At 33.0% G+C, this 24,928-nt stretch overlaps 1 protein-coding gene across 1 annotated transcript; it reads right to left on the bottom strand.

Annotated features, from left to right (window-relative positions):
• Nucleotides 1–3,511: 3,511 nt before the first annotated feature.
• Nucleotides 3,512–20,194, bottom strand: LOC134273819 (ATP-dependent zinc metalloprotease YME1L1-like). Its single transcript, XM_062756029.1, has 19 exons — nucleotides 20,041–20,194; nucleotides 18,973–19,116; nucleotides 16,482–16,545; nucleotides 15,955–16,013; nucleotides 15,263–15,443; nucleotides 14,991–15,094; nucleotides 14,100–14,190; nucleotides 13,577–13,636; nucleotides 12,136–12,228; nucleotides 11,833–11,959; nucleotides 11,397–11,459; nucleotides 11,049–11,161; nucleotides 9,842–9,886; nucleotides 9,407–9,517; nucleotides 8,657–8,808; nucleotides 7,991–8,117; nucleotides 7,602–7,675; nucleotides 6,273–6,365; nucleotides 3,512–3,961 (listed from the first exon to the last, which is right to left on the bottom strand). Exons 1-19 carry the CDS (start codon nucleotides 20,059–20,061, stop codon nucleotides 3,821–3,823), a joined length of 1,863 nt encoding a protein of 620 aa, XP_062612013.1. The 5' UTR covers nucleotides 20,062–20,194; the 3' UTR covers nucleotides 3,512–3,820.
• Between the last annotated feature and the right edge of the window lie 4,734 nt (nucleotides 20,195–24,928).

Below are 24,928 nucleotides of genomic sequence, written 5' to 3'. Positions count from 1 at the left end.
TTGAAGTTATTTTCGATTGTTAATCATGCTATCATCATTGGCACCTTGTATATATCAAATAAAATATGGAGATACAAGAGGCCCAGGGGCCACAGCGCTCACCTGAGCACATCGGCAATCAGATCAGAACTAAAAGTTTACTGAGGTTAAGGGGGGCTTGGATTTTAATCCCCGAAGGGGATCATGATTTGAACGAACTAGAATCTATATTACCTGAGGATGATCCCATATAAATATTACTAATCATGGCTTTAAAGTACTTGAAAAGAAGATTTTAAAAGGTTTCCCTATTTATTCCTATGTAAAACTTTGATCGGCCATTTTGGCCCCACCCTACCCCCAGGGGTCATGATTTGAACAAATTTGAATCTACACTACAAGAGGATGATACCAAATGAGTTTCATCTTTCCTGGCCCAGTGGTTCTTGAGAAGAAGATTTTTAAAGATTTTTCCTATATATCCCTATGTGAAACTTTGATCGGCCATTTTGGCCCCACCCTACCCCCGGGGGTCACGATTGGAACAAACTTGAATCTACACTACCTAAGGATGATTCCACATGCCTTTCATCTATCCTGTTCCTATGGATCTTGAGAAGAAGATTTTTAAAGATTTTTCCTATATATTCATATTTAAAACTTTGATCGGCCATTTTGGCCCCACCCTACCCCAGGGGTCATGATTTGAACAAACTTGTATCTACACTACCTGAGGATGATACCAAATGAGTTTCATCTTTCCTGGCCCAGTGGTTCTTTAGAAGAAGATTTTTAAACATTTTCCTATATATTCATATGTAAAACTTTGATCGGCAATTTTGGCCCCACCCTAACCCCGGGGGTCGTGATTTGAACAAACTTGTATCTACACTACCTGAGGATGATTCCACATGAGTTTCATTTTTCCTGGCCCAGTGGTTCTTGAGAAGAAGGTTTTTATAAAACGTCATTAATTTTTCTCTAATTCATAATCACACTATATCTCCCCTTGGAAAAGGGCGTGGCCCTTCATTTTAACAAACTTGAATCCCCATTACCCAAGAATACTTTGTAGCAAGCTTAAGTTTGGTTGAAATTGGCCCTGTGGTTCTTGAGAAGAAGATGAAAATTTGTAAAGTTTACAACGACAACAACAACAACGACGACGACAACGACAGACAACGGACAAATTTTGATCAGAAAAGCTCACTTGAGCCTTCGGCTCAGGTGAGCTAAAAATCAGTATTCGAGCTGAAAAGTCCATTCAAAATCAGGAAATCAAGAGCAAAGCACAAACATACCTTTAAAACATCAGAGGTGGGATCAGGTACCATGGAGGAGTAAGCATCCCCTGTCCACAGGTCATACCCATCCTTGCTTCTTCTCAGTCAACATCTTATTTAATGATAAATTGCATCTGCTTACAAAACATGAGAAAGAGATGAGAAAGTCTTAATTTTTAAAAAAAAAATTGTCTACATGCCGAATTAAGGAGTTAGTATAAATCTTGCAGGTTATGCCCTACTAGTACAAATAATGTAGCAGTATTGAAACTCGAGAGATTCAAAGATAGGGCATAGACAAATCGTGCTATTTTACCTCGGACATCTGTGTTATTGAATGACAATCCTTTATAACGATGTTTTGTATATATAGCCATAACTAACATCTACGATTGTGAAATATTGCAAATATCGATGGAATTTATTTTATTCAATATCCTCTTCTTTACCAAATATTTAGGGTATACAAACAAAAGATCCAAATAAAAAAGTTACTTATTACTGCATTACGTTTTGCTGGTTTTAAATAATCATCAATGCATGAATTATGAATGGAGCCATCCAGAAAATGAACATCGTGTAATGCTATTACTTGTTAGGGCCATATGTCCGGGAATGCGTTTTTTAGACTAGCTAGGAAAAAGAACTAATGTAGGCATAGAACGCGACAGTTCAAAATGCAGACACTGACGTTGGAAGAACTAAAATATTTTCAAAAGTTAATAATGCCTTTCATTCTATAAAAACGTTGTTGTATTATCATCGTATAAAAATCGAATTTCACTCTATTTTGATTTACATTCATTCCTTAAAAATTACTTTTACAGTAAACATACCGATTCTATAGAAAGTCTGCTAAATACTGGTTTTGACCAAGTGGGTACAACTAATATTATCCTCGTGATTTCTCTTCGTTGCATTCCAACTGTTTATAATACGAATTCCTATATTCTACTGTTTTTCAGTATCCCGTGTCTGATCAAGAATTGAAATATGACTGACTTTTTGACATTCAATACATCCATTCCATGTTTCAGATCATCTAAACTCTACATAAATTAGTATATTCCTGTTAAATTGAACTTTTCCCAACATTTCATCGATTAATTGTAATTTGTTTATACCCTTCTCAATAATTTTTCACTCGTATGGAGACGTTGTCATTGATAGACTTTTTTTCCGTACGATTCTCTTGGATATGAAGTGTTCTCATTCTTTAGTCCTTTGAAACATTTCAAGTTCGTGTTGGCTTCTTCTACTACCACAGTAATTGGTTTTTTGTTCTTTCTATTCAGGTTTGATCAATGAAACACTGGACATGATAAACTCGTTACACACAGAGAACTATTAAGACGAGTTCCTTTGATTTCATTTTCTCGACATTCTCTCTTCTTCCAGAAGAGGGAGCTTATGAAAATCTTTAGCGCATATTTTGTTATATTTCGAGCAGGAAAGATAAGATAATGAAAGATCATGTCGTTTTGGCACAGCCTTGTGCAATTGTAATTGCTTAGCACTATCTTATCAATTTTTGTACCTTTTGTTCTAAAACTTAAACATGTACAATATTTGCTTAAAATGACAATGATTTTTTAAGCTACTTGAGCTTAACAGCTTAACCTATAAATTTGTGAATCTCTCTGTACCTCGAAAACAACGAAAATGAACACCTCCCCCTACGAAAATAAGTGATTTAACAGTATTTACTTTTGAAAGTATTTTGCGGCTAATCGAAGACATTTTTAATTTCTTCATTTCTTATATAATTAATCGCAAGATCAGATTAGAGTCTACAGAAAAGTGTGCGTTGTGTACAGATATAAACCCACACCTTTAACAAAAGAAATCACACCTAACTATGGTACAACTTACGATAAGACATGAAGATAAAGGAAAAAAAAACAAGAACATTGTATCTGAGGTTTATTCCACGTTTTATTCAATTTCTAAACATCAAAGACACATTCACACAATATTTACATAAAGTTTAACAGATATCCAAATATTACATAAATACACCTTATATTTTAATTAACATAATTACTTATGATCAATACACAATTTCTGATTCTCCAAGTGTCATGTTTCAAAGTATTTCTGGTGTAAGAAAGATAACTCTTACAATTCATTATTGTTTCGATGATTACAATCCTGTTGCAATCCAGACATTTTGCTATAATTTCAAAATAAAGCAGTGCAACAAAGCCTGGTTTCAATACTAAGCAGGGTATCAACGTATTTATAAAAAAAAAACCTTTTCCAGTCAAATCCAAATATCCTTCTCAAAGCAAAAATGATTATACTTGAGGTAATTTGTTCAATATTGAATTCTGCAATATGAAACAGATAAGAGTTCCACAACCTTGATTTTTTTTTAAAAAAAAGGAAATATTTTTTTATGCAGTTTGTGGTATTCTTTGCAACTCCGTCCAACCGAGCTTTCCATATCCTTTTTCTAAGGAAGATGAAAATGAGATTTAAATCTTTGTTTCTTGTGAGTCCCTTCCTTAAATGTTTTTTCTGCCTCTTCTTTAGAGATGAATTTAACCCTCAGTTCTTTATTTCTTCAGAGTTCCTCCTTTCAGTATGGTTTCCACCTCTTCCTTTGTAAGTGTCTCATACTTCTTCAGATACATACTCAAAACATTCAGCTCCGCTCTATGTTTCTGTAACACAGTCTGAGCTCTTTTGTACGCCTCCTGTAAATTGGATAATAATATGTGAATTTTTGGACAATAACTTTTCAAATAACACATTTTAGATGTATTATAGTCTTCTTAAATTACAAACAGAGAATTAAACTCTCTGCTTAAAAGAGCAAACTGTCAGCTACACTTTTTTAAAAATAAATTTCTTACAGACTCAGTATCTGGTTATTTTATTGTATTTGGTAAAAATGTGATATCGCCGAGTGCACAATTAGGGGTTTTTCAGTACATCTAGAAGTATAAATATAATCTTTAAACCATAAAATTAAGATATTGGCTATTTCATTATTTCCTCCACCAATACCTAAAATAAATATTTTTTTATTGTGGGCAACTGGAGGTTTATCTGTTGGAGATACATGTACATGTAGTATTAAAAGTTTTCAAGGAGTAATCTGGTTATTGAACAAATTTTTAAGAATGCGGATGGTTTCGCTCCGATTACGTGTTCGCGCCGAGTGGTTTCGCTCCTATCACTTGTTCGCGCCGAGTGGATTCGCCCCTATTGGTTTCTACTGTATAACTGAAGATACCACTTATCGGATAGTCGTTTGATTATTATATATAATAAGATATTATAAAGAAAAGGTAATTGCAATGGAATGGGAAGTCTTTAAGAATAATCGTCTTAATTCATGCAGAAAAATCCTTGTTCTACATAATTTATTATTATGCTTCCTGTCAGTATGTCTCTATATAACCCATACCCTACTATTCTCGCATAGTGGTCTAAGGATTTATATAGCGTAAGCATACTATGCCGAAATAGTGCACGGCTTTATTTACTGAATAAAATTCTTCCATGCACATGCCGGGGATCGAACTCATGACCATGAGATTGTCAGTCCAATGCCTTATCGATTACGCCATAGAGACGATCACTGATTGTATTAATTTTATTAAATATATAAACTTAATTTATACAATTGACACAAGAAGGAGAAAATAGACAAATATTATTTGAAAACAGTTATATCATTCTAAGGAACTTTAGATTAATGTGCACAACAAACTTTCAAACTAATTACATACAGATCGTTAGATGAACTGATTTTATAGAGTCATTAAAACGCTTTTTTATATGACGCTTGATTGAAGGATGAAAAAGAAAATTATCAATGAGAATCGACGTCTGCAAACAAATAAGGCTTACGAACAAAACAGAAAATAAAGATGTGTTGCTTTGGGACACAAAATCCCGACTTATTTAGAGAAAATACTAGTAACCAAAATAACTAAGCATGCAAACAATTTTAGCATGAATATTTTGAATGAGTCCTTGCAAGTGCGCTGTTTAAGCACCGATATTTTCAGGAAAAAGTCCAATAGATTGCCGCATAATTACAACAGTCAGCATAATAATAACAATAGTGTTGCATTATGCATGTACTATGCCTAAATATTAGGCAGGGTTTGACACATGGTGCGACACATGGTGCACTCGCCTCCGGCTCGTGCACCATGTGTCAAACCCTGCCTACTATTTAGGCATAGTACATGCATAATGCAACACTATTATATAAATATAATTGTAAATCAAATGAAAAACAATGACAACCTTCATTGAAAAGTCAACGAGATTTGTGAAATAAATATTTATTTTAACATCTTGAATTATTCCAAATTAGACGATCAAATTTATTCAAATATAGTCATAATTTGGCTAAAATAGCCTCACTATAAGTATTGATACAAAATGGAATAATTATCCGACATAACACGACAGTAACGCTTGGGGTTCATTAATTACAAGCTACTAAGTTATATAATAACAGGTAATCGGGGGAAGCCATACTGTATACATACTACCCATACCTTACCTGTAGATAAACGGGGCAAAACCACTCGGCGCGATACCACTCAGCGCGAACACGTAATCGGCGCGAAACCACCCTACACCATTTTTAATATTCAAGATAGCTGTTAAAAACATTTTACTTCTCATACAGATTCAAGGATAAATAAAATTTTAGACAGTATTAAAAACATACATCATAGCTTTTTTTCTAAGGTGCACTGATTGTGATAAGAGAGATAACTCTTACTGACCCTTATAAATTTGTCAAGTATTAAAACTGTATTTTTGTCAAATATTGCCCCACAAGCTTTCCTAAAATTGTTTGTATTTTACTTTAACAAAAAACATTACTTTTTTTAAATTATGAGTTAAAGCAACATTTTATGAAAGAGTCTTAGCATCCCCTCTGTCAAATATTCAATATTAGTTTTAAGCTATTATTTACCCTGTAAAGCCTATAGCTTTAAGTTGATGTTACAGATTTCAGTTATAGTTAATGCTGACCTTGAGGAGTCTGTTAATTTCCTGGTTGATGAGATCCTGATACTCGGGGCTGGTCAGACCTTCATCTTCTCTAGAGTACACTCGTGTTCCCACCTAGTACATAATAAACATAATACACATATGAAAAAATGTACATCTTCCCTGGAGTACACACGTTCCCACCTACATAATAAACAGACCCATGTTTATAAGCATATCTTCATTACAGTAAACACATGTTCCCAGAGTTTCCGAAAACCAAATATTTCTATCAGTCATTCGGACTGATAACTTAATGCGTTCTACCAGTCCGAAGCATATTCTATCTGTCCGAATAAATTTTATAATATACAGTGTATATTTCATAATGTATTGTAAAAAAAGAAAATGTATTGTAAAAAAAGAAAATGGTTTTGGATGTGTAAATCTTTTCGTGGTTCCTCAACACAGTGATTGTCAATGTGATACCAGGGTTATGCAACTATAAAGAACTCAAGCATAGCACCTGCCCACACAGGCTTGTGGCAGCAATAAAATCACTAGCCCCAAGTAAATGTAGGGTGAAAGAAACAACTAATATGAAAAATATTCATTATTGAAAAAGCTAATTTCTTAAGGTTACTAGTATTTTTTTTTTATTAAAAGTTTAATTCTCACTTGTAAAATTGAATCATATATAAATATCAATTATAATAGAAATTCAAAACAAAAATATATGATTATCCTCACGTTTTCTCAGTGTGCATTGCACTTCATGACCTATACGCTGCATGTGTTTACCATTAACAGAGGAACGGAGGAAATTCGGATTAGGAAAAAACGATCGTTTTTGGAAGTAAATAAGTCAAGTAGGATTGCAAAATATATAACATTATGGATATTTACTAAGAATAGGAGCATGCTGCATTGAAAATTTTCATTTATGAAGACATCACAATAGATCAGAGTAAAATGAATTAATCAGGACAAGCCCCCCACCCCAATCGGTCACACGGACCGGTACTATAGCAAATTTCATCGGACATTTCGATTTTCTATCGGTTTTGCCGGTAGGACCGATAGTTTTCGGAAACTCTGTGTTCCTACCTGGAGAACGTATATGTCCCTACCCGCAAAAATACAGAATGATATACTTAAATTTATATCAATATTCCCTCTAGTAAACACAATCTACACAATAAATAAACATGTCAGATTCAGACATGCCTTTGTCAAGTTATTGATCTTGAAAAACAAATCATTTCCTCCTTTGACCATATCGTCAATCCTAACTTAGACCATTGACAAACAAACCTAATGAAAACAAATTCTCTAAGTTTCAACAACATACTATAATTAAGGGCTGTATACCTTTTCCGACATTCCACATTGAGTGACATAAGTCCTCGCTAAATCTGTAGCTCTTTTAATCGTAGGTGCACTTACTGAAACAAAATAATACAGGAAATTAAATTGTACAATTTTCAAAAGCAGCTTGCTTTTTTTTTAATTTAATTCTTCATCTGTTTGTGTTCTAGATACTCAATATACAGTCAAGTATAAGCATACATATAAATAAGCACAATTTATATCAAGATATAAACATGCTTTTAAGGTTATCATGAAATTCATCTCATGGGTTTAAAACCATTCTGCAAACAATTTCACTAAAAAGATTATCAGAAAGATTTTTTTTTCTAAAAATAAACAATGTATAATTTAGATTGTAAGAAGCACATGCAGAAATATAGTCTACGTACATGTTGTGATGTTATCCTTCCCAAACACCATTTCCTCAGCGACTCTCCCTGCCATATAGAAGTCTAACCGTGCTGCCATCTCCTCCTTGGTTTGGTTATAAATCTCTTTACTGGGCAACACTTGTGTCTAAAACAGTTTAAAGAAGCTTCAATAATTTTTTGAAACATGAAATACAGGTACAAAAATTAAGTTGTATATTGATGATTTTCACATTTACAAGATTTAATTCATTTTGAAGAGTCCATCTGGAGTCAACTAGCATAATTTTACCCAGTTTTTTCCCTCTATAATATTACAAACTTTGTAGGGCAGTGTGTTACAAATTAAATCTTTTTGTGTATACTCATTATGTTTTCTTTGGTATTCCGAGGCTATGGCAATACAGGAATTGCACAAAACTGTCTGAATACATTTTTAAAGGGTTAAAATATTTACAGGTAAATTTCAAAGAATTTAATGTAAAAGGATTGGCTACACCATCAAAGAGAGATAACTCTTATGGAGTATTATGGAGCAATTATCTTTTTTTTTTAGATAAATCTTCCTGACCAGTGTTTTGCATTTTACATGTAAATGCTATCCTTATGTATGTTAAATTCTGAAACCAAGAATCTTGGACATCAACTGCCAAGCTTATTAAAGAAACCTGCAAATAATATACAGACCTGTCCTAAACTGGTTCCCCTCCTCAGTATGGTGGTTTTATACAGCGGTATGGAGTGCTTGGTGTAATACGATACAATGGCGTGTGCTGCCTCTCGTACCGCCATCACTTCTATCATCTGCTGGTCTGTCAGTTTGGACGTCTTCTCTGCACCTAAAGTCATATATAAGAAGATGTTAAAATTTTAATTTAACTTAAAAGTTCCATTGGATCAAATGGATGTCAAATGTATAATTAAAGAGCATTTTGCGGAAGGAATAATCTTATCACATTACGCACAAGGCGTGGAATAAATTCAACATTGTTCAATACATTAACATTTTTTTGTTCCTTGCTAAGCCATGATACTCATAAGAACCATACATCTAGTTTTTTGGCAGTGCTTTGTATCCTCTGACAGGACCAGTCTTTTGCATATTAGATTCCAGCATATAATGCTAATAGCCAATTTCAACTGAGTGGTCTGATATTGCATATTCAGTGCCTTTTCAGAGGATAAATCTAAAACACAAGCCTTCAGCAGAATTTGAACTAGTGACTTTTCTGTTACCAGCCAACTACCAATTACCACTGAGCCACGTCCTCTACAGACATTTAGCGTTTTCATTACCATGTGGTTAGGAAATGAAATTTAATCATTCATCTATTCTGATAACTCCAACAAATAATTAGAACTTCTACCAATCGTACAAGTTCTAAATTGATAACCACCTCATTATAATTGAATATCTCCTATAAATCTGTTGCTTACCCATCATAATTTTATCCTTGGCAAACTCCATGTCTTTCATTGAGACCTCCGTTTGTCCGGTACGGGCTGCCTGGAAGGCGGCCTGATTCACAATGTTACTGATGTCAGCTCCTGAGGAATGGGAAAGAAAATCAGTTTGTAACAGACACTCTACAAGAATCAAGGATGAAGTAACCGGCAGTTCACTTTACCTCAGTTAAAATTATTAGATTGAATATTTAGTTAATTTTATTTGAAAGTTGGGAGTTGTTGGGTTTTCTGGTTTTCTGGGGGGGGGGGGATTGTATTTTTTTGGGGGGGGTCATACCTTTGAATTTCTCAAATAAATTTTTGGCTATAGAGTAACTTCATTATGAAACTTGAAAGAAATTTTTCAAATATTACAATGCCATCAATTAAGCATGAATTGAGTGATAGTGTGACTGAATGAAATACCTGACATCCCAAAAGTTCCTCTGGCAAGTTTGTTCACATCAATAGCTGTAAAACATGAACAGTATCACATCAGATAATATTTCACATCCATTTTGCTACTTAAAAAATAAATATAAAGTTATGCTTCAAGAAACCCCTGTTAGCATGCATTTATTTCAGCGAAACTGGTAAAATTGTCACATGAAATCAAATTATTTAATGTTGTTTACATCTTAAAGAATAAACACTTCTCTTTTACTGATACATTACTAACAGCTTTCACATCTAACTTTCTAGTACTGGCATTACTGATATTTTACTTACACAGAGCTGCCAACATTCTGAAATAACAAATAGTAAGGCGAGGTCTACGGACCACCTAGGCCCTCTGCCGCTGATGTTGATTGTAAATGAACATGCAATTTGAGGCATGTTTCTATTCTGTTTACTTTAAAACATTGACATGAATGTGATTGGCCTTCTAAAACCGAAATGATGATACAAGCAAGCGTTGTAAGAATAATGAATATATTATAATTGTAGAAACTATATAGACTGCCAGCTATGAAAATACGGGTATTATAAACTTTGAACGAAAAAAAACTGCAATCGGAAGAATATAGAGAGAAATCGTAAGGCGTATTTTAGACGCTGATTTCGTACGCCTTACGCCAAAATCGTAAGGGTTGGCAGCTCTGCTTACAGCTGTCATATCTGACTTTCTGGAGGTAGTGATGTTACTGATATATTACTTACAGCTATCATATCTGACTCTCTGTTACTGATACATTACTTACAGCTATTACACCTAACAACTTTCTGTTACTGATACATTACTGATACATTACTGATACAATACTTACAGCTATCACACCTAACTCTCTGATACTGATACATTACTTACAGCTATCACACCTGACTCTCTGTTACTGATACATTACTTACAGCTATCACACCTAATAACTTTCTGTTACTGATACATTACTGATACAATACTTACAGCTATCACACCTAACTCTCTGATACTGATACATTACTTACAGCTATCACACCTGACTCTCTGTTACTGATACATTACTTACAGCTATCACACCTAATAACTTTCTGTTACTGATACATTACTGATACATTACTTACAGCTATCACACCTAACTCTCTGATACTGATATATTACTGACAGCTGTCACACCTGACTTAATGGTACCGATGTTACTGATATATTACTTACAGCTATCGTATCTGACTTTCTGGAGGTAGTGTTGGAACAGTTCTTCTCGACCCTTCAGGTCTGGGAGTGGGACGGAAACAATGACATCAAACCGACCCGGTCTGACTAGAGCTCTGTTATATAGAAAAAATTATGTCTCAATCATAAATATAATTAAGCATCAAATGCACATGATTGACTATGAAATTAATTACACAAAATAAATGCAATGCAGATATTATTTTCCATTTCAGCTATGTCTTTGAAAGGCAGATTTATAGGTGGATGTTTGTATCCAAATTAATTTATTGGCCAATACTCTCAAAATGTTCAACTAAATAAAACATTATGAGCTGTGTTAGAACTTACTCATCTAAGAAGTTTGGTCTGTTTGTGGCAGCTATCACTATAACACCTGTCTCATTGTTAAATCTGTTCAACAACAAAAAAGACGGCTTAAAATTTTGGCATTAATAAAATTAGTTTTTAAACAATTCATTCAATGTCAATTCAAAAAAGAAAAATATATCATTACACATATATTATATTTTACAGTACAATCTCAAAAATAAATTATTTCAGAATATCAATTAATATCCAATTTTTAGAAGATTCCTGAAAAGTATTTTTAAACACATACAAGACTTAAAAATTGAAATGAAATTAAAATTGGTCTCAGTCCTCTTTCAATGTTAAAGAGCTTCCTGCAATTTATGAGAGACACTGACTCTCATCACAATTTTTCAGCTCCTCCCCCTTTCAGTTACAAGGTATGTGATTGGTAAGTTTGCATTGTGTCACCTACCCATCCAGTTCATTTAGCAGCTGATGTAGAGTCTGGTAGGCGAAGCTGTTGCTCTGTGACCTTTTGACCCCTACACTGTCTATTTCATCAATGAATATAATGCAAGGGGAATTGGCCTTGGCTGCATCTGTAAAAGAGTTTAATTTCTACAAGTCAGTGTGCTCACTGTAGAATCATCGTTTGTGGGTCATAAACGTCTGAAAATTAATTATAAGTATGTACTACATGGTCAGATATTTGCTGTAGAAATTTGTCATGTCATACTTATAGTGCTATTCAGACATAGCATAAACATTGACTCACCAAACAGATCTCTTATGCGTTTAGCACCCACTCCCACATACATCTCATCAAAACTGGAGCCGGCAGCGTAGAAAAAGCTCACACCCGCCTCACCTGTCAACAAGGAATCAAGAGATAATATTATACTTGCAGGTTAGAGGTGCACTGTAAGTAAAATCCACGTGTGTCGTCACTCTTTTGTTTCAAAAGTGCTCCATTATTTTCACGGAATGGAGAGTTACAAATTACATTGAAAACGGTTGTGTTCGTATTCTCCTTCCCATGCCTCTTAACGAGAAAAGAGCTTAGAAAATTTTATCAAGTTTTTTCTCACATAAAGAAATTTATTGTGCCCATGATGAGATTCAAACCCAGTACCCTCACCTATGGAGGCGGGTACTTATTTCGCCGAGCTATCGAAGCTGTTGAAATGCTTTTGATTAGAAAAACTTCAGGACACTATAATTTGCCATACTTTCATTAATATATAAATTAAATACTACTAATATGTTATGTATATTTACATTTTATCTTATAAATATTCTTTTAAATTATTATATATTTACAAACAATAAATACAAGCATTCAAAAAGGTGGATTTTACAGGGGTTAATATATTCCTTAAAAGTAATGGGTCTCAGCCCCTTCCGATCCTCTGCTCCATTACTTTTAAGGAATGGAGTATGTGCTTCTCGTACATAAACCCTTACATAATGTATTTCTAAGAAAAAGTTCAGTAATGTGCCTTTATGGTAAAGTGTCTGGGAAACCCAAAGTTTTGATTTATGTTTACTAGTTACCTTGCTCACAATTACAGGGTAGATCTGTTATTAGATAAATTCAGCTAAGGTGAATTAAAATTTTATTTCTACAATACGGTTCTTCGGGAAGGCAATTATGACATCATTTGCAAGTCACTTCGCATTGTGCTGAGCACATACATTTGATATAATGTCAGTGTCTGTACACATTTTAGCGATTTTCATTATTTCCGTAAGTTTGTTTTCCGTTCAAAATTAGCACAAGCACTGATATGTGGTCTATGACTTTATTTTGCCCTTCATTCAAAATTTCATTTGAATTAGTTTTAGTTGGGTGTCCATATGTATTTAATGTAAAGTAATAAAATGTGCATTGAAATTAATTAAAATTAAACTAATTAGCATTAATTTCTCTGCCTGTATTCAGTTTGAATTCAATTTTTTGTAGTAACTTTTATTTAAACATTAAATTCGTATTAAAATCTACATGTGCCCAGGGCATAACATACAAATATCTGGTTTTCATGATGTTTTGTCTGGGAAGCTTCACATAGTAAAAGATCTAGAGTTAAACATTATGGTTTTTTTGGGGAATGGGGGTGTTATATATTCCTTTTTATTTTATAAGCAGAAAAAAAATTCCATGAGATCTGAATAAGACTTTACATGTACTAAGAATGACTTGTCCACATTTGAGTTACCTGCAGTAGCCTTAGCAAGAAATGTCTTCCCACAACCAGGGGGTCCCACCATCAGCACACCTGTGGAGTAAAGTCATGTGATTATAAAAGTCATGTGATTATAAAAGTCATGTGACAATTAGAGCCAAGACTAGTGATGATCAACATCATAGTCATGTAATTGAACATGTGACTTTTAAAAAAATTAATTGATCCAATCATGAGATTTTTAAAATTTTCTTTGATACTTACTATGACGACATTAATGAATTATTTGTCACAACAAGCTTTTTCTATATAATTTTTACCTTGCTATAAACTCCAATCTTGGAATATCTTAAAGTTGAATATTGGTCTGACTGAGTTTGATATTAAACACAGACTAAAATAATTACTCAATGGTCATGAGAAGTGAGCAAGGTCTTCATTCATTTTGTAGTTTTCCCAGGCTATTTGTGGTGTCCCGATGTGAGAGGGAAAATTCTCAAATGGACATAAATCAAGGAAACAAATAACCAAACCAGTTGTGTCCAGTATAGTATACCTTTAGGAATCTTGGCTCCCATGCTGGAATATTTTTTCGGATCTTTTAAAAATTTGACCACAGTCTCCAACTCTTCTTTAACTTCATCAATCTGTAAAATTTGTTTTTCTTTCAATTATCTATATTAATTTTGTTTCCATGAAAAATAAATTACTTGAGTAGATATTCAGATATTCCTTTACTGAAAATAAATTTTGCTTCTAATGAACAACATGAAGTTGTGATGAAGTATCTCATAAATACAGAATACAGGTATACATTCAATAGGAAATTTTAGTGCTATTTCTTTTGTTTAAAAATTTTTATTTTATCTTGATCATGTTCAATATAATATCACTTCTAACTAATATTTTTAACTCTAACTGTACAATCTTTATATTTAGTTCTCTTTAAACCAACCCTTCCCCCCTCCAAATGACAAATTCGAGCCAACCCATATAAGTTATCTTCAATGAATAATAAAAATCATTTCACAAACTTGAATACATTTGTAATGGTTTGGGCCATAGATATTGGTCTGGGTGGATGTAGCTCAGACATTAGAGCACCTGAATAATGATGCAAGGGTCCTTGGTTCGAATCCTGGTCCAGCCATACATTTTCTCCTTTCTTGTTACAAAATTATAACACAGTACTACACCACAGACAAACTTTTTCATTTGAAGGCATGTACATACCCCCTTAACATGACTGAAATAATATAGCAAATGTAGCCCTTTCATTTGGTCAATCCATAGATATATTGACTTCACAGAAAAGCATATCAACCTCTCACTTGGTGCTCCGTCGATATGCTTTTCTGAGAAGTCGATATATCTATTGATCAACCTCATGAAAGGTCTATATTTGTATAGTATTTTATCAGCAATTTATCTGAATTCCTGTACTTACCCCTTTGACATGACTGAAGTTGATGCCGGTCTTTTCGGGGTGGACCACCATGTAGTTATTAGCACCACCTGCTGGCAGATTGATAGATACCTCCAGCTTCTTACCTGGACAAAAGAAATAAAAGGAATTGAACACTTGATAGATTCTAGCCTGTTCATTTTTTTTTTTCATTGCACAAATGTTTCCTATAAATATATCATCAGAGTATATTTAGAAGAAAACACAGTCACTGTTAACATTGACTGGCCAGAAATCCCAGACTACCATCTTACCTCTCATGTAAAATGCCACCAACAGCACTGCAATGGTGATGACTCCCAGCGTCACTATTCTTACTTGGTGCCACTGTTTACGTTTAGCGTTCAGCTGCTGTAATTCCTGCTCTATCTCTGCTATGTGTTTCTTGATTTTCTTCTCCAGTTCGTCTGGATTCAAAGATTGTGTGATCCCAATCTGTACAGTGTAATCAGAATTAGAAAGATACAAGAGTAGATCTAGATTTATTACTAATTTTTGTACACTCAGATCTGTAGATGTGACATTGGGTAATAAATATCGCAAATGATTTAAATGAATTTTGAGAGGTGATTCTCTCTCTCTCTCTCTGTGTATGTGTGTGACCCTTTTCTGCAGAAATATTGTACAGTTTTACATCAGAGATTAGTGAGAGATTTTAATCATAGTCATCTTTTTGTCATACTTATATATTTTTTTAGCTGTCATTATAACTATAAATGTTAAACTGCACAAGTTACCTTTACGAATAAGTCAAGAGGGCTCACCCAAATTTAATATCTCGGGAACATTTACAATTTCAAAAGTTGCTTTTAGTTTTGAGATACCAGTATATGACTATTTCATTTTCTGACTATTAGAAAATCAAAGTACATGTAGTATTTTTGCAGCTGTTGAAAGGGCATTTCTGTTCAAACTTTTAGCATTCTCATTTAAATTTCAAAATTACCTGCGACTGTTTATCTTTATTTAGCCCCAAACTTTTGGATCCAATGTCTTTAATGGCACCTGTAAAATCAAAATTTTGTGCTCAATTTTGCAGATAACACTACTAACTATTTTCCAAGGTCATGTTATGACCATGTAGAATATATTTTTAATACAATTGAACTTTTGTATCTCAGCCAATAATGTCAACCCAAAATAGGTTTGAAGTTTTTGAAAACATTTTAAATTTATCCTAAAATGTTTAAATGTCTAAGTTTTGTTGGCCTAAAATTATCTCATCAAAGCACCATCGAGGTTTGTGTCAACTCAGTAGAGCAGTGACAGGATAAAGTAATGATAATGATAGCACAAAGGTAGAAAGCAATGGCAAAAGACTGCAATAACAATAAAGCAATGATACTATGACAATGATGTTCACTTTTGTTCCATCATGCCATTCCACCATTGTCATTACATTGTTAGGCCATATTGAGTCCTCATCATCACTCTATCGCATCATAGTGTCATCGTTATAAAGCCGTTACTTACCTAGATTATTCTGTTGGAAAATTGAGCCAAGGTTTATTGAGGAACCTTCAGTTGTTTTCTGGGTCTGAAAATAAAAATTAATATCAATCATTCATATGTTGCTTCATTTTTTTTTTTTGCTGCTTAATTTTAAAATTATAATGTATTTTTAAATAACATGCTTACAGAAATTTAAACGCATAAAAAAAATCAACATATCAAACTAACAAACAAAAAAATTGACACAACAAATTTAAATAAGAAACACATAAAACACTCACCTCAATTTGAAAAAAAAAATTGGATGAGAATCTAGAAAGTTTTTTTAACTGTAAAGTGTGAAAATTTGCCACATAGATACATATTTTAGTGGAAATGTATTGGCACATTAAGTAAATTTTAGGATTTCCAATTGTCATTAAAATCTTATTTAATGTTTTATACTTTTTTCCTCTGATCCACACCCATAATTTTTTTGTGGTCACTTAAGCACGCAAACACATCAATTTCTTACTCATGTACACAAGTGAACAATCAAACTTGATATTTTTTATCAACTATAACACTTTGTTGAATGGAAACCAATGCTTTTAGGTGTACAGATGTAGTAGTGATGGGGAATCGGAAAAAAAATCAGAATCGATTATCGGTAATAATCGGCTGGGCATAATCGATTATTAATCGATTATAATCGAAATTTTGAACTTTAATGAAATTAATATAGAAAAGTTAAAATTTATTCAGATTTCTGTCAGACTTTTACAAAAAAAACATTTACTTACATAAAATATTCAAAAATAATAACTGAAATTTCTTTTTTTAAAAGTGGAAAATAATATTTATTTTGTTTACGTTAAAACAATATAGGACTATTGAAACAGAATAGGAATTTATTATTATTTTTTTTTACAAAGTCCATGCAGTGGGTATTTTACTGATATTAGTCCCACCTTTCATTTAATACATGTATCTATTTCTTAAAATTAGTTTTAATTAGTTAAAGTTGCAAGTTTTGAAAGTAATTATCCAGAAGTTAGACTTGCATTTATGATTATAATTACATTTAAAGATTGACTAGACTAATTGTCCCCCGCTTTCGCGAAAGCGAGGGGACATTAAATCTCATTCGTCTGTCCGTCCGTCACAAAAACTTTAACCTTGCCCATAACTTTTGATTTAGTGGAGCTATGATTTTCATATTTCATATGTGTATTCCTTGTGATAAGACCTTTCTTTGGGTACCACCAAATTTGACCTTTTGACCTTGACCTTGGAGTTTGACCAACTTTTACTAAAAAATTCCAAACTTTTACTTTGGCCATAACTTTTGAATGGTAGGTACTAGGACTTTCATATTTCAAATATTTATTTCTTGGGACAAGACCTTTCATTGGATACCAACAACATTGACCTTTTGACCTTGACCTTGGAAATTTACGTACTTATGAAAAAACTATAACCTTGACCATAATTTTTGAACAGTAAGGGCTATGGCTTTTATACTTCACATAAGTTATTCTTGTAAAAAGACCTTTCATCAGATACCAAGAACTTTGACCTTTTGACCTTGGAGTTTTAACTACTTTTTAAGAATTATAACCTTGGTCACAACTTTTGAACAGTAGATACAAGGGCTTTTATATTTCACATATGTATTCCTTGTGGCAAAACCTTTCATTGGATACCAACAACTTTGACCTTTTAACCTTGACCTTGGAGATTTACATACTTCTGAAAAACTTTAACCTTGACCATAACTTTTAAACGGTAAGGGCTAGGGCTTTCGTACTTCACGTATGTAATCCCTGTGAGAAGGCCTTTCATTGCATACCAAGAACTTTGACCCTTTGACCTTGGAGTTTAAACTACTTTTTAAAAACTTTAACCTTGGTTACAACTTTTAAACGGTAGAAACTAGGACTATCATATTTTAAATATTAACATTCTTTGTGGCAAGACCTTACATGTGATACCAATAACTTTGACCTTTTGACCTTGACCCTAAAAAATAATATTTCGCCCACAAAGACACCGAAAGCGGGAGACCACAATTCTTTGAATTTGCTTGTTATGTTTTCCTTTCTATAGTAAAACATTGCAATACGGCTACCTCAAAACGGATGCGCGTGGGCCTGAGAACCAAGATTTCAATTTTATATGGCCTTACCGTTTCCTGGTATTAGTCTAACCCCATATTTAATCATGGCGGTAAAAGTATCAACAAGGTACGAAATCCTTCCATGTTTTCAACATTCATCACTACTTTTATGCTCTTTGCACTTGGATTTGGGAATAAATTTAAAGTATGACAATTTTATTTTTTGTTAGCGATATCGGCGACATTTATTTTATAATCGATTAGTAGCATTGAAGAGCTTCTAATGACCGACAATCGATTGTCGACGACAATCGTTCCATCACTAAGATGTAGTAGATGTTACTTTTTTGTAGTATAAAATGATTATCATAATGGAAATGCACGGTTTCTATTTTTTATCAGAATCACTGTTACTTTTCGTCTGTCAGACCGGCTCCATCTGTGCCTGGATTCTCCCGTGGCTGTGACATAATAAACTCTCTGTCCCCATCTACATGTACAAGACACCCCCACAGGTCTGCTGAATATAGTATGTAACTGAGAAATGGCTCGCTCAATCTAAATAAATAAAAAGAGGTTCATTATGCAAGTAAAACAGGTCCAGGAAAATCACTATATTTAACTATATAGCTTAATTTACCTATATAATATAGCTTTATTTAGCTATTTTAGAACAAGTTTCTGTTTTATGAAAAGCAGACAAAAAGTCGCATGAAAATTATGGCTGATATTTTTTTTAAAAGGTTTGATAAAAACAACCTAGGGCATAGGTAGTCAAAACATTGCCTCTTTTAAACAATTTTTAACCAAAAAATGCATCTCTATAATTTGGATAGCTGTCCCTCAATAAGGGTGCGATGAGGCATGACTATGTGTGATTGCCTTGCATTGTGCTGAATTATAACCAATCAATTATCTTGTTTTCTTTGTTAAAGAAGCTGCTTACTCACAGATTAACTGTTAAACATAGCCCCAAAACTTTTAGATCTTTGACTGCAAATTTGCAATTGCACAAAAGGAAAAACATTTTTAAAAGCGGGTTTTTGCTGAATTGTTTTCAGTCCATTTTAAAGTCGAAAACTAATACTACCTCATTATGCGACTTTTTGTCTCCTTTTCATAAAACAGAAATTTACTCTGAAATAGCTAAATAAAGCTATATTATATAGGTAAATAAAGCTATATAGGTAGATTTAGCTATATAGCTAAATATAGTGATTTTCCTGGACCTGTAAAAATATATCACCTTCACTGGTTTGCAATGTAACACAATGATAGGAAACCCATCTTTTCTGCTTTTTTCTTGTGTAATTCACATTTAAAAATTTAATAAGAAACTTTGCTTCCCAATGCTGAGTTTGAAATATTAAAAAAAAAATAAAAACAACAACTACAGCTTGTTATTTTACCCGTAAACAGGTGGATTACATAAGCCCAAATCCGTCAATTTTTTTTCCATCCGGATATATGAATTTTATTAACCTGTAATTGTCTTGAAGTCATTTTGATATACTATAACATCTGCATTCCAACATATCATCTAGATGTGACGATTCTTTGTTTCTCTCTTGCCATGCAATCAGCACATTTTCATCGATCATCGACTCAAATCCGAAGCCATGAATTCTCATCGGAAGTAAATCTGACCATGAAGTTGGCGAGTCGATAACTAACGGAAAATTTAATTCCGTATTTACTCTGACAGAGAGTAACGAAAAAAATGTACATGCGAGATAGACTTTAAACAAGAAAAGAAATACTCCCTGGGTGCAACTATCATCAAGGCTTGTGAACCAGTGCACACTCTGCTTTAATCATGTTAAAGCCCATTTTGGATTTACACGACATTACACATAGATCTTCCGTACACGCGTTTGTACTTGCAGCCCGAAGTGTTGGTATATGGGGAGTGAGTAGTTATTCAGAATTTAATGTTTTCTAAACATTGAAAAGATTGTTCATCCGAATGTTCTTTCCCTTTATAAATTACGAAATACATAATATAATTATTTACTTCCAAAAAGTGAATCTGTTAAAATGTATAATATGTTTTTCATATTTAATACATAAAGTTGCTTATCATTTACTATCGAAAAAACGACAGGTCCTTTTTTTTTTAGAACATCGAATTTTACTTCTCGCATTAAAACGGACTCTGCGCAGTCCGTGTTTTGAAAAATAATACGTGTCCAACTTCAATTTATATTTTATGCAGCCAACATTTATTTTAGGAATTGATCAAATTTAAAATAGTATCGCTTTTGTTTGATTTTTATCCGACTATAAGTTTATAAAGTATTCGATACTATCGTCTCCATCTATTAGACGTATATCTTTTCACTTTTCAAAGCGGTTTGATGATCAAAATTCATTACCGTTGTTTACTTTATTTATTTCCCGGGCGACAATTGATGGTTACATCAATGTTTTCTTGTTGTTAGTTGACATGTGTATTTAAGGAATAACTGTCTTATTTTTCGAATTCATGAAGTGATCAATGGATTGGCTTGTGTGATAATTTGCATAAACGCCGAAGGCGTTTATGCATAAAATTATCACACAAGCCAATCCATTGATCATCTTCATGAATTCGAAAAATAAGACAGTTATTCCTTATATTTACATGCTTTGATTCCGCCAATCCACGTGCTCCAAGCCTGCTTCTCTCTAGGTGTTGTCCTGCCCTGCACGTGGTTTTTTTTTTTTGGAACCGCGCCAAAACATTCATGAGGAAATCAATTACATTTACAATTGGTAATTTTATCTCGGACAAAGACATTGGAAATTTAAATATATGTATATAAATACATGTATCACGCCTAAAACGAAATTTCAAATGTACTGCAGCGCAAAGAGAACGTGTTATTTCTATTTCCAACTATGATATGTAAAAAGAGTCTAATAGACCCTTTTCCTATGACATATTTTGCCTAGGAGTTATTCCCCTTAGCCGCCATCTTGTAGGGCAAAGTAGTGAATTTACCTCTTTGAGCAACCAAATTAAAACATGCATGTAAGAAATATATGGGGGGAAATATTTTCAATCTTAAAATTATGAATTATTAGAGGCCTTGACAAACGTATATTCCTAAGAAAAATAGTGTTATCTTTACCCCAATAACCAGTAGAACAAATTGAGCTTGGATGAATAATGAAGGGATTGGATATGCTGCCCTACAATATGGCGGCTAAGGGGAATAACTCCTAGGCAAAATATGTCATAGGAAAAGGGTCTATAGACATTGAAAACTCATGTCTACGACTCTTCATATCTGAATCCAGTGTCTTTAAATTTATGCATTGCGTTACAAGAAAGTGCGTCGAGAGAACGAGGCAGGTGCTTGGTGTACAGTTAATTTAACTTTACCTTGAATAAAAAAAAACGTCAAGTTTTCACGAAATCTTTTTTTTAAAGCAGGCTGTTTAATTCATTCGCCTCATAATGACAGATATATTAACTCGATTTCATAATCATATACGCTGTACTCATAAAGCATTTCACCAATTACACTTGTAGCATTATATATCTCTTTTTCCCACGGACACTTGTTTAGAATGTTTATTCAAACTTCCTTCATCAATATTCCTGAAAAGGCATAAATATTTCATTGCAAATTCTTCTAAGTTGCTTTATTATTACAAGGACTTGTTACAAAATTTTATAGAGATTAACATAACACGTTTTTCAAGTACATGAATGTCACAAAAAATTGCGTGCATCTCTTTAATTAATCAAGATTTGTTTCCAATGAGTGATATTGAAAATAGTGAGTGACTTTGTACAAGTTGTGTTCCGCTGAATAAATGGCCTTATTGCATAATCAAGTGACAGAATTAGCGAAAAATAAAACGTCAGTTTTGCAAAATGCATACCTTAACAGCCATACAGTAAGAATTTCCTTAATTAACAACACATGCGGAGTCAAAAGTTAAAGATACATATGTATTCGAGGAAAAATACTTTTATTTGATGGAGTAAATATATGAATTTTATTTATTTTTTTTTCGTTCGAAAATAACAATTTCGTTGAAATATAAGTAAATTGAACAGAATCAAAAACATGATTTTGTTTTAAGTCATAAAATGATGCATAATTAATTAAAAAAAAAAGCCAAGGCTCTCTCTCTCCCTCTCATGATAATAGGGAAATACTATGACCAGCAATTAAAAGATTAAAGCTTCAATCAGGTAGAATTATGCGGAAATCTAACATTGTGGTTGATAAAATGGAACGAACAAGGAAGTCCCAATGCCTATACAACAGTGCAACAGCTTTGCTTTCATCTTTTGAAGTTTTGAAAAGAAAGGCTTTTCAACATATGGGTATGTATTAGGTCTGTATTTCTGTTTCTCTATAACACTTTTGTCTCCACGCTATTTCCGAAAAAAGCCTTAGCGCTTTAAATTTTGAATAAATAGCAGGGGAAATTTCAGTGACCTTTCGGCCACAATTAAGGTACATGTACATGTAAAAGATTAAAGATTACAATTCAACTGTGGACTCGTAAAATCCGAAATGATTTCGAATTTCTAATTTGTAGAATGATGATAATTGTTTTAGAAAAAAATTATTAATGAATTCAAATGATCTTTTATTTACATCAGAAATTAATTAGCGGACATCGATGGACATGGATTTTTGTCAGAATGCCCACACATATAATATAAACATAAAAAAGATGTTCTTATTTTCTCCAGCTCAAATAAAGTTTCATATTTACAGTGTATGTCCATTTAACAAATGCACTTTGTCTATAAATGCGGTTAGTTTTCACGAAAATATGCAGTGAAAAAGAAAAGAAAATTTAATGTTTTTGTCTTTCGTTCTACATGTTCTAGAAACTTAATACATTTATTATATTTATTGTAAAGAACACGGTTCATTAAAGACAATATTTGCCCTGTGAATTCTTGAAAAAATGAAACAACTCAATTTTAATTGACAATGCATAAATAGATGGTCGGCGATAAAGAATATACCAAAAATACGAAATTTTCCCGCCATTAGAAATGTTGAGGTCTTAAACGTGTATGCGTATGTTTTCTTGTGCTTATCTTTGACGTACACTTACACGTTTTTCTATTTTGTCAGTTGAGATTAAACGATATGTAACAGTACTTGTGCACCGCGATTGCTGTCTTTGTTTTTACTATTTCAAAGTTTTGTGACGTCAGTTTGATATGAGTTACGTTAGTAAGGTAAGTGCTCGTTAAACAGGTCTGGACGATTTCTAAATAAGGAAGTCAAGAACGATAACCGTGAATTGCTATTAATACACAGAATAAACAAGGCACTAATCCAGCTGGCCAATCAGATAACAGCATTTAAACAAACCCATGAGAGAATAAATAAAACACGTGGTTTTTAAGTTTTTTGCTCAAAAGATTTTTTTTAAACAAACTTTTTGTAAACTTTATGCGCATTTGGGAATAATATAATATTTATGACAATTTTAGCGTGAACAAACACGACTTGAAAGCTTGGAATACGTTTTAAGTGGGATAAAAAAAATCTGTTTCTAGAAGTTAACAATTTCAAAAGTTTACCTACGTTAAAAAAAAAAAATGATATAAGTACGGTAATTTTTTAGTTTTTAGAGCCTGGCATAAAAATCTTATCGAAAAGATAACAGTCTTTATTATTTTTGAGTGTTTATTACAGAATACTAGTAGTCCATGCAGTTTCTGATATGCGAGGTCAGTAAGATATTGGGATAAAACGTATTCATGTATAATTACAGGATTCTCTTTTCTCCACGTTAAACGCCTTTCCTTATTCCCATTTAAAGTCTGCATAGCTAAGTATTCGGCGCTCATGAAACCCGTGATAATGCAAAACTATATGTGTATACTCCATACGATAAACACTTGTTTGAGTTGATCTATACACATGGAATTTAAGCATTATCGATGAAAATCGGACGGCTAAGCAAAATTATATTTACCATCATATAATATATTCTGGTAAATGTTATAATTGAACTTGATAAAAACTTGCTGGTGCGATCTATATCTCTGTAAACGATTACATTCTATTGTGCATTTTTTTTCTTTACCGAGATAAAAATGTCAAGGTTGTTCACGGTAAAAATGTGGGGAATACCTTATTCTTCAAAAGTTTTCATCTTACTTCTACAGATTTTTTGTTAAAAAAATCTTTTTGAGGAAAAAAAACAAAAGCACGTGTTATCTTTTTGTTCTTTTAAAATATGTTTTGGGGTGTGTAATGCTGTTGTCTGATTGGACAGAAAAATAATTACGTGTACTTGATGTACATTTATAGCAACTTTCGGTTATCGTTCTTGACTTCCATATTTAGAAATCGTCCAGACCTGTTAAACTAAACATCCTAAATAATAGATAACAACT

Source organism: Saccostrea cucullata, unplaced genomic scaffold (assembly GCF_032062105.1).
Source record: "Saccostrea cucullata isolate Sc308-1 unplaced genomic scaffold, CSIRO_AGI_Scuc_v1 ctg1379, whole genome shotgun sequence".
NCBI lineage: Eukaryota > Metazoa > Mollusca > Bivalvia > Ostreida > Ostreidae > Saccostrea > Saccostrea cuccullata.
Note: the sequence above shows the minus strand (reverse complement) of the source record. Positions and strands in the feature narration are given on the sequence as shown.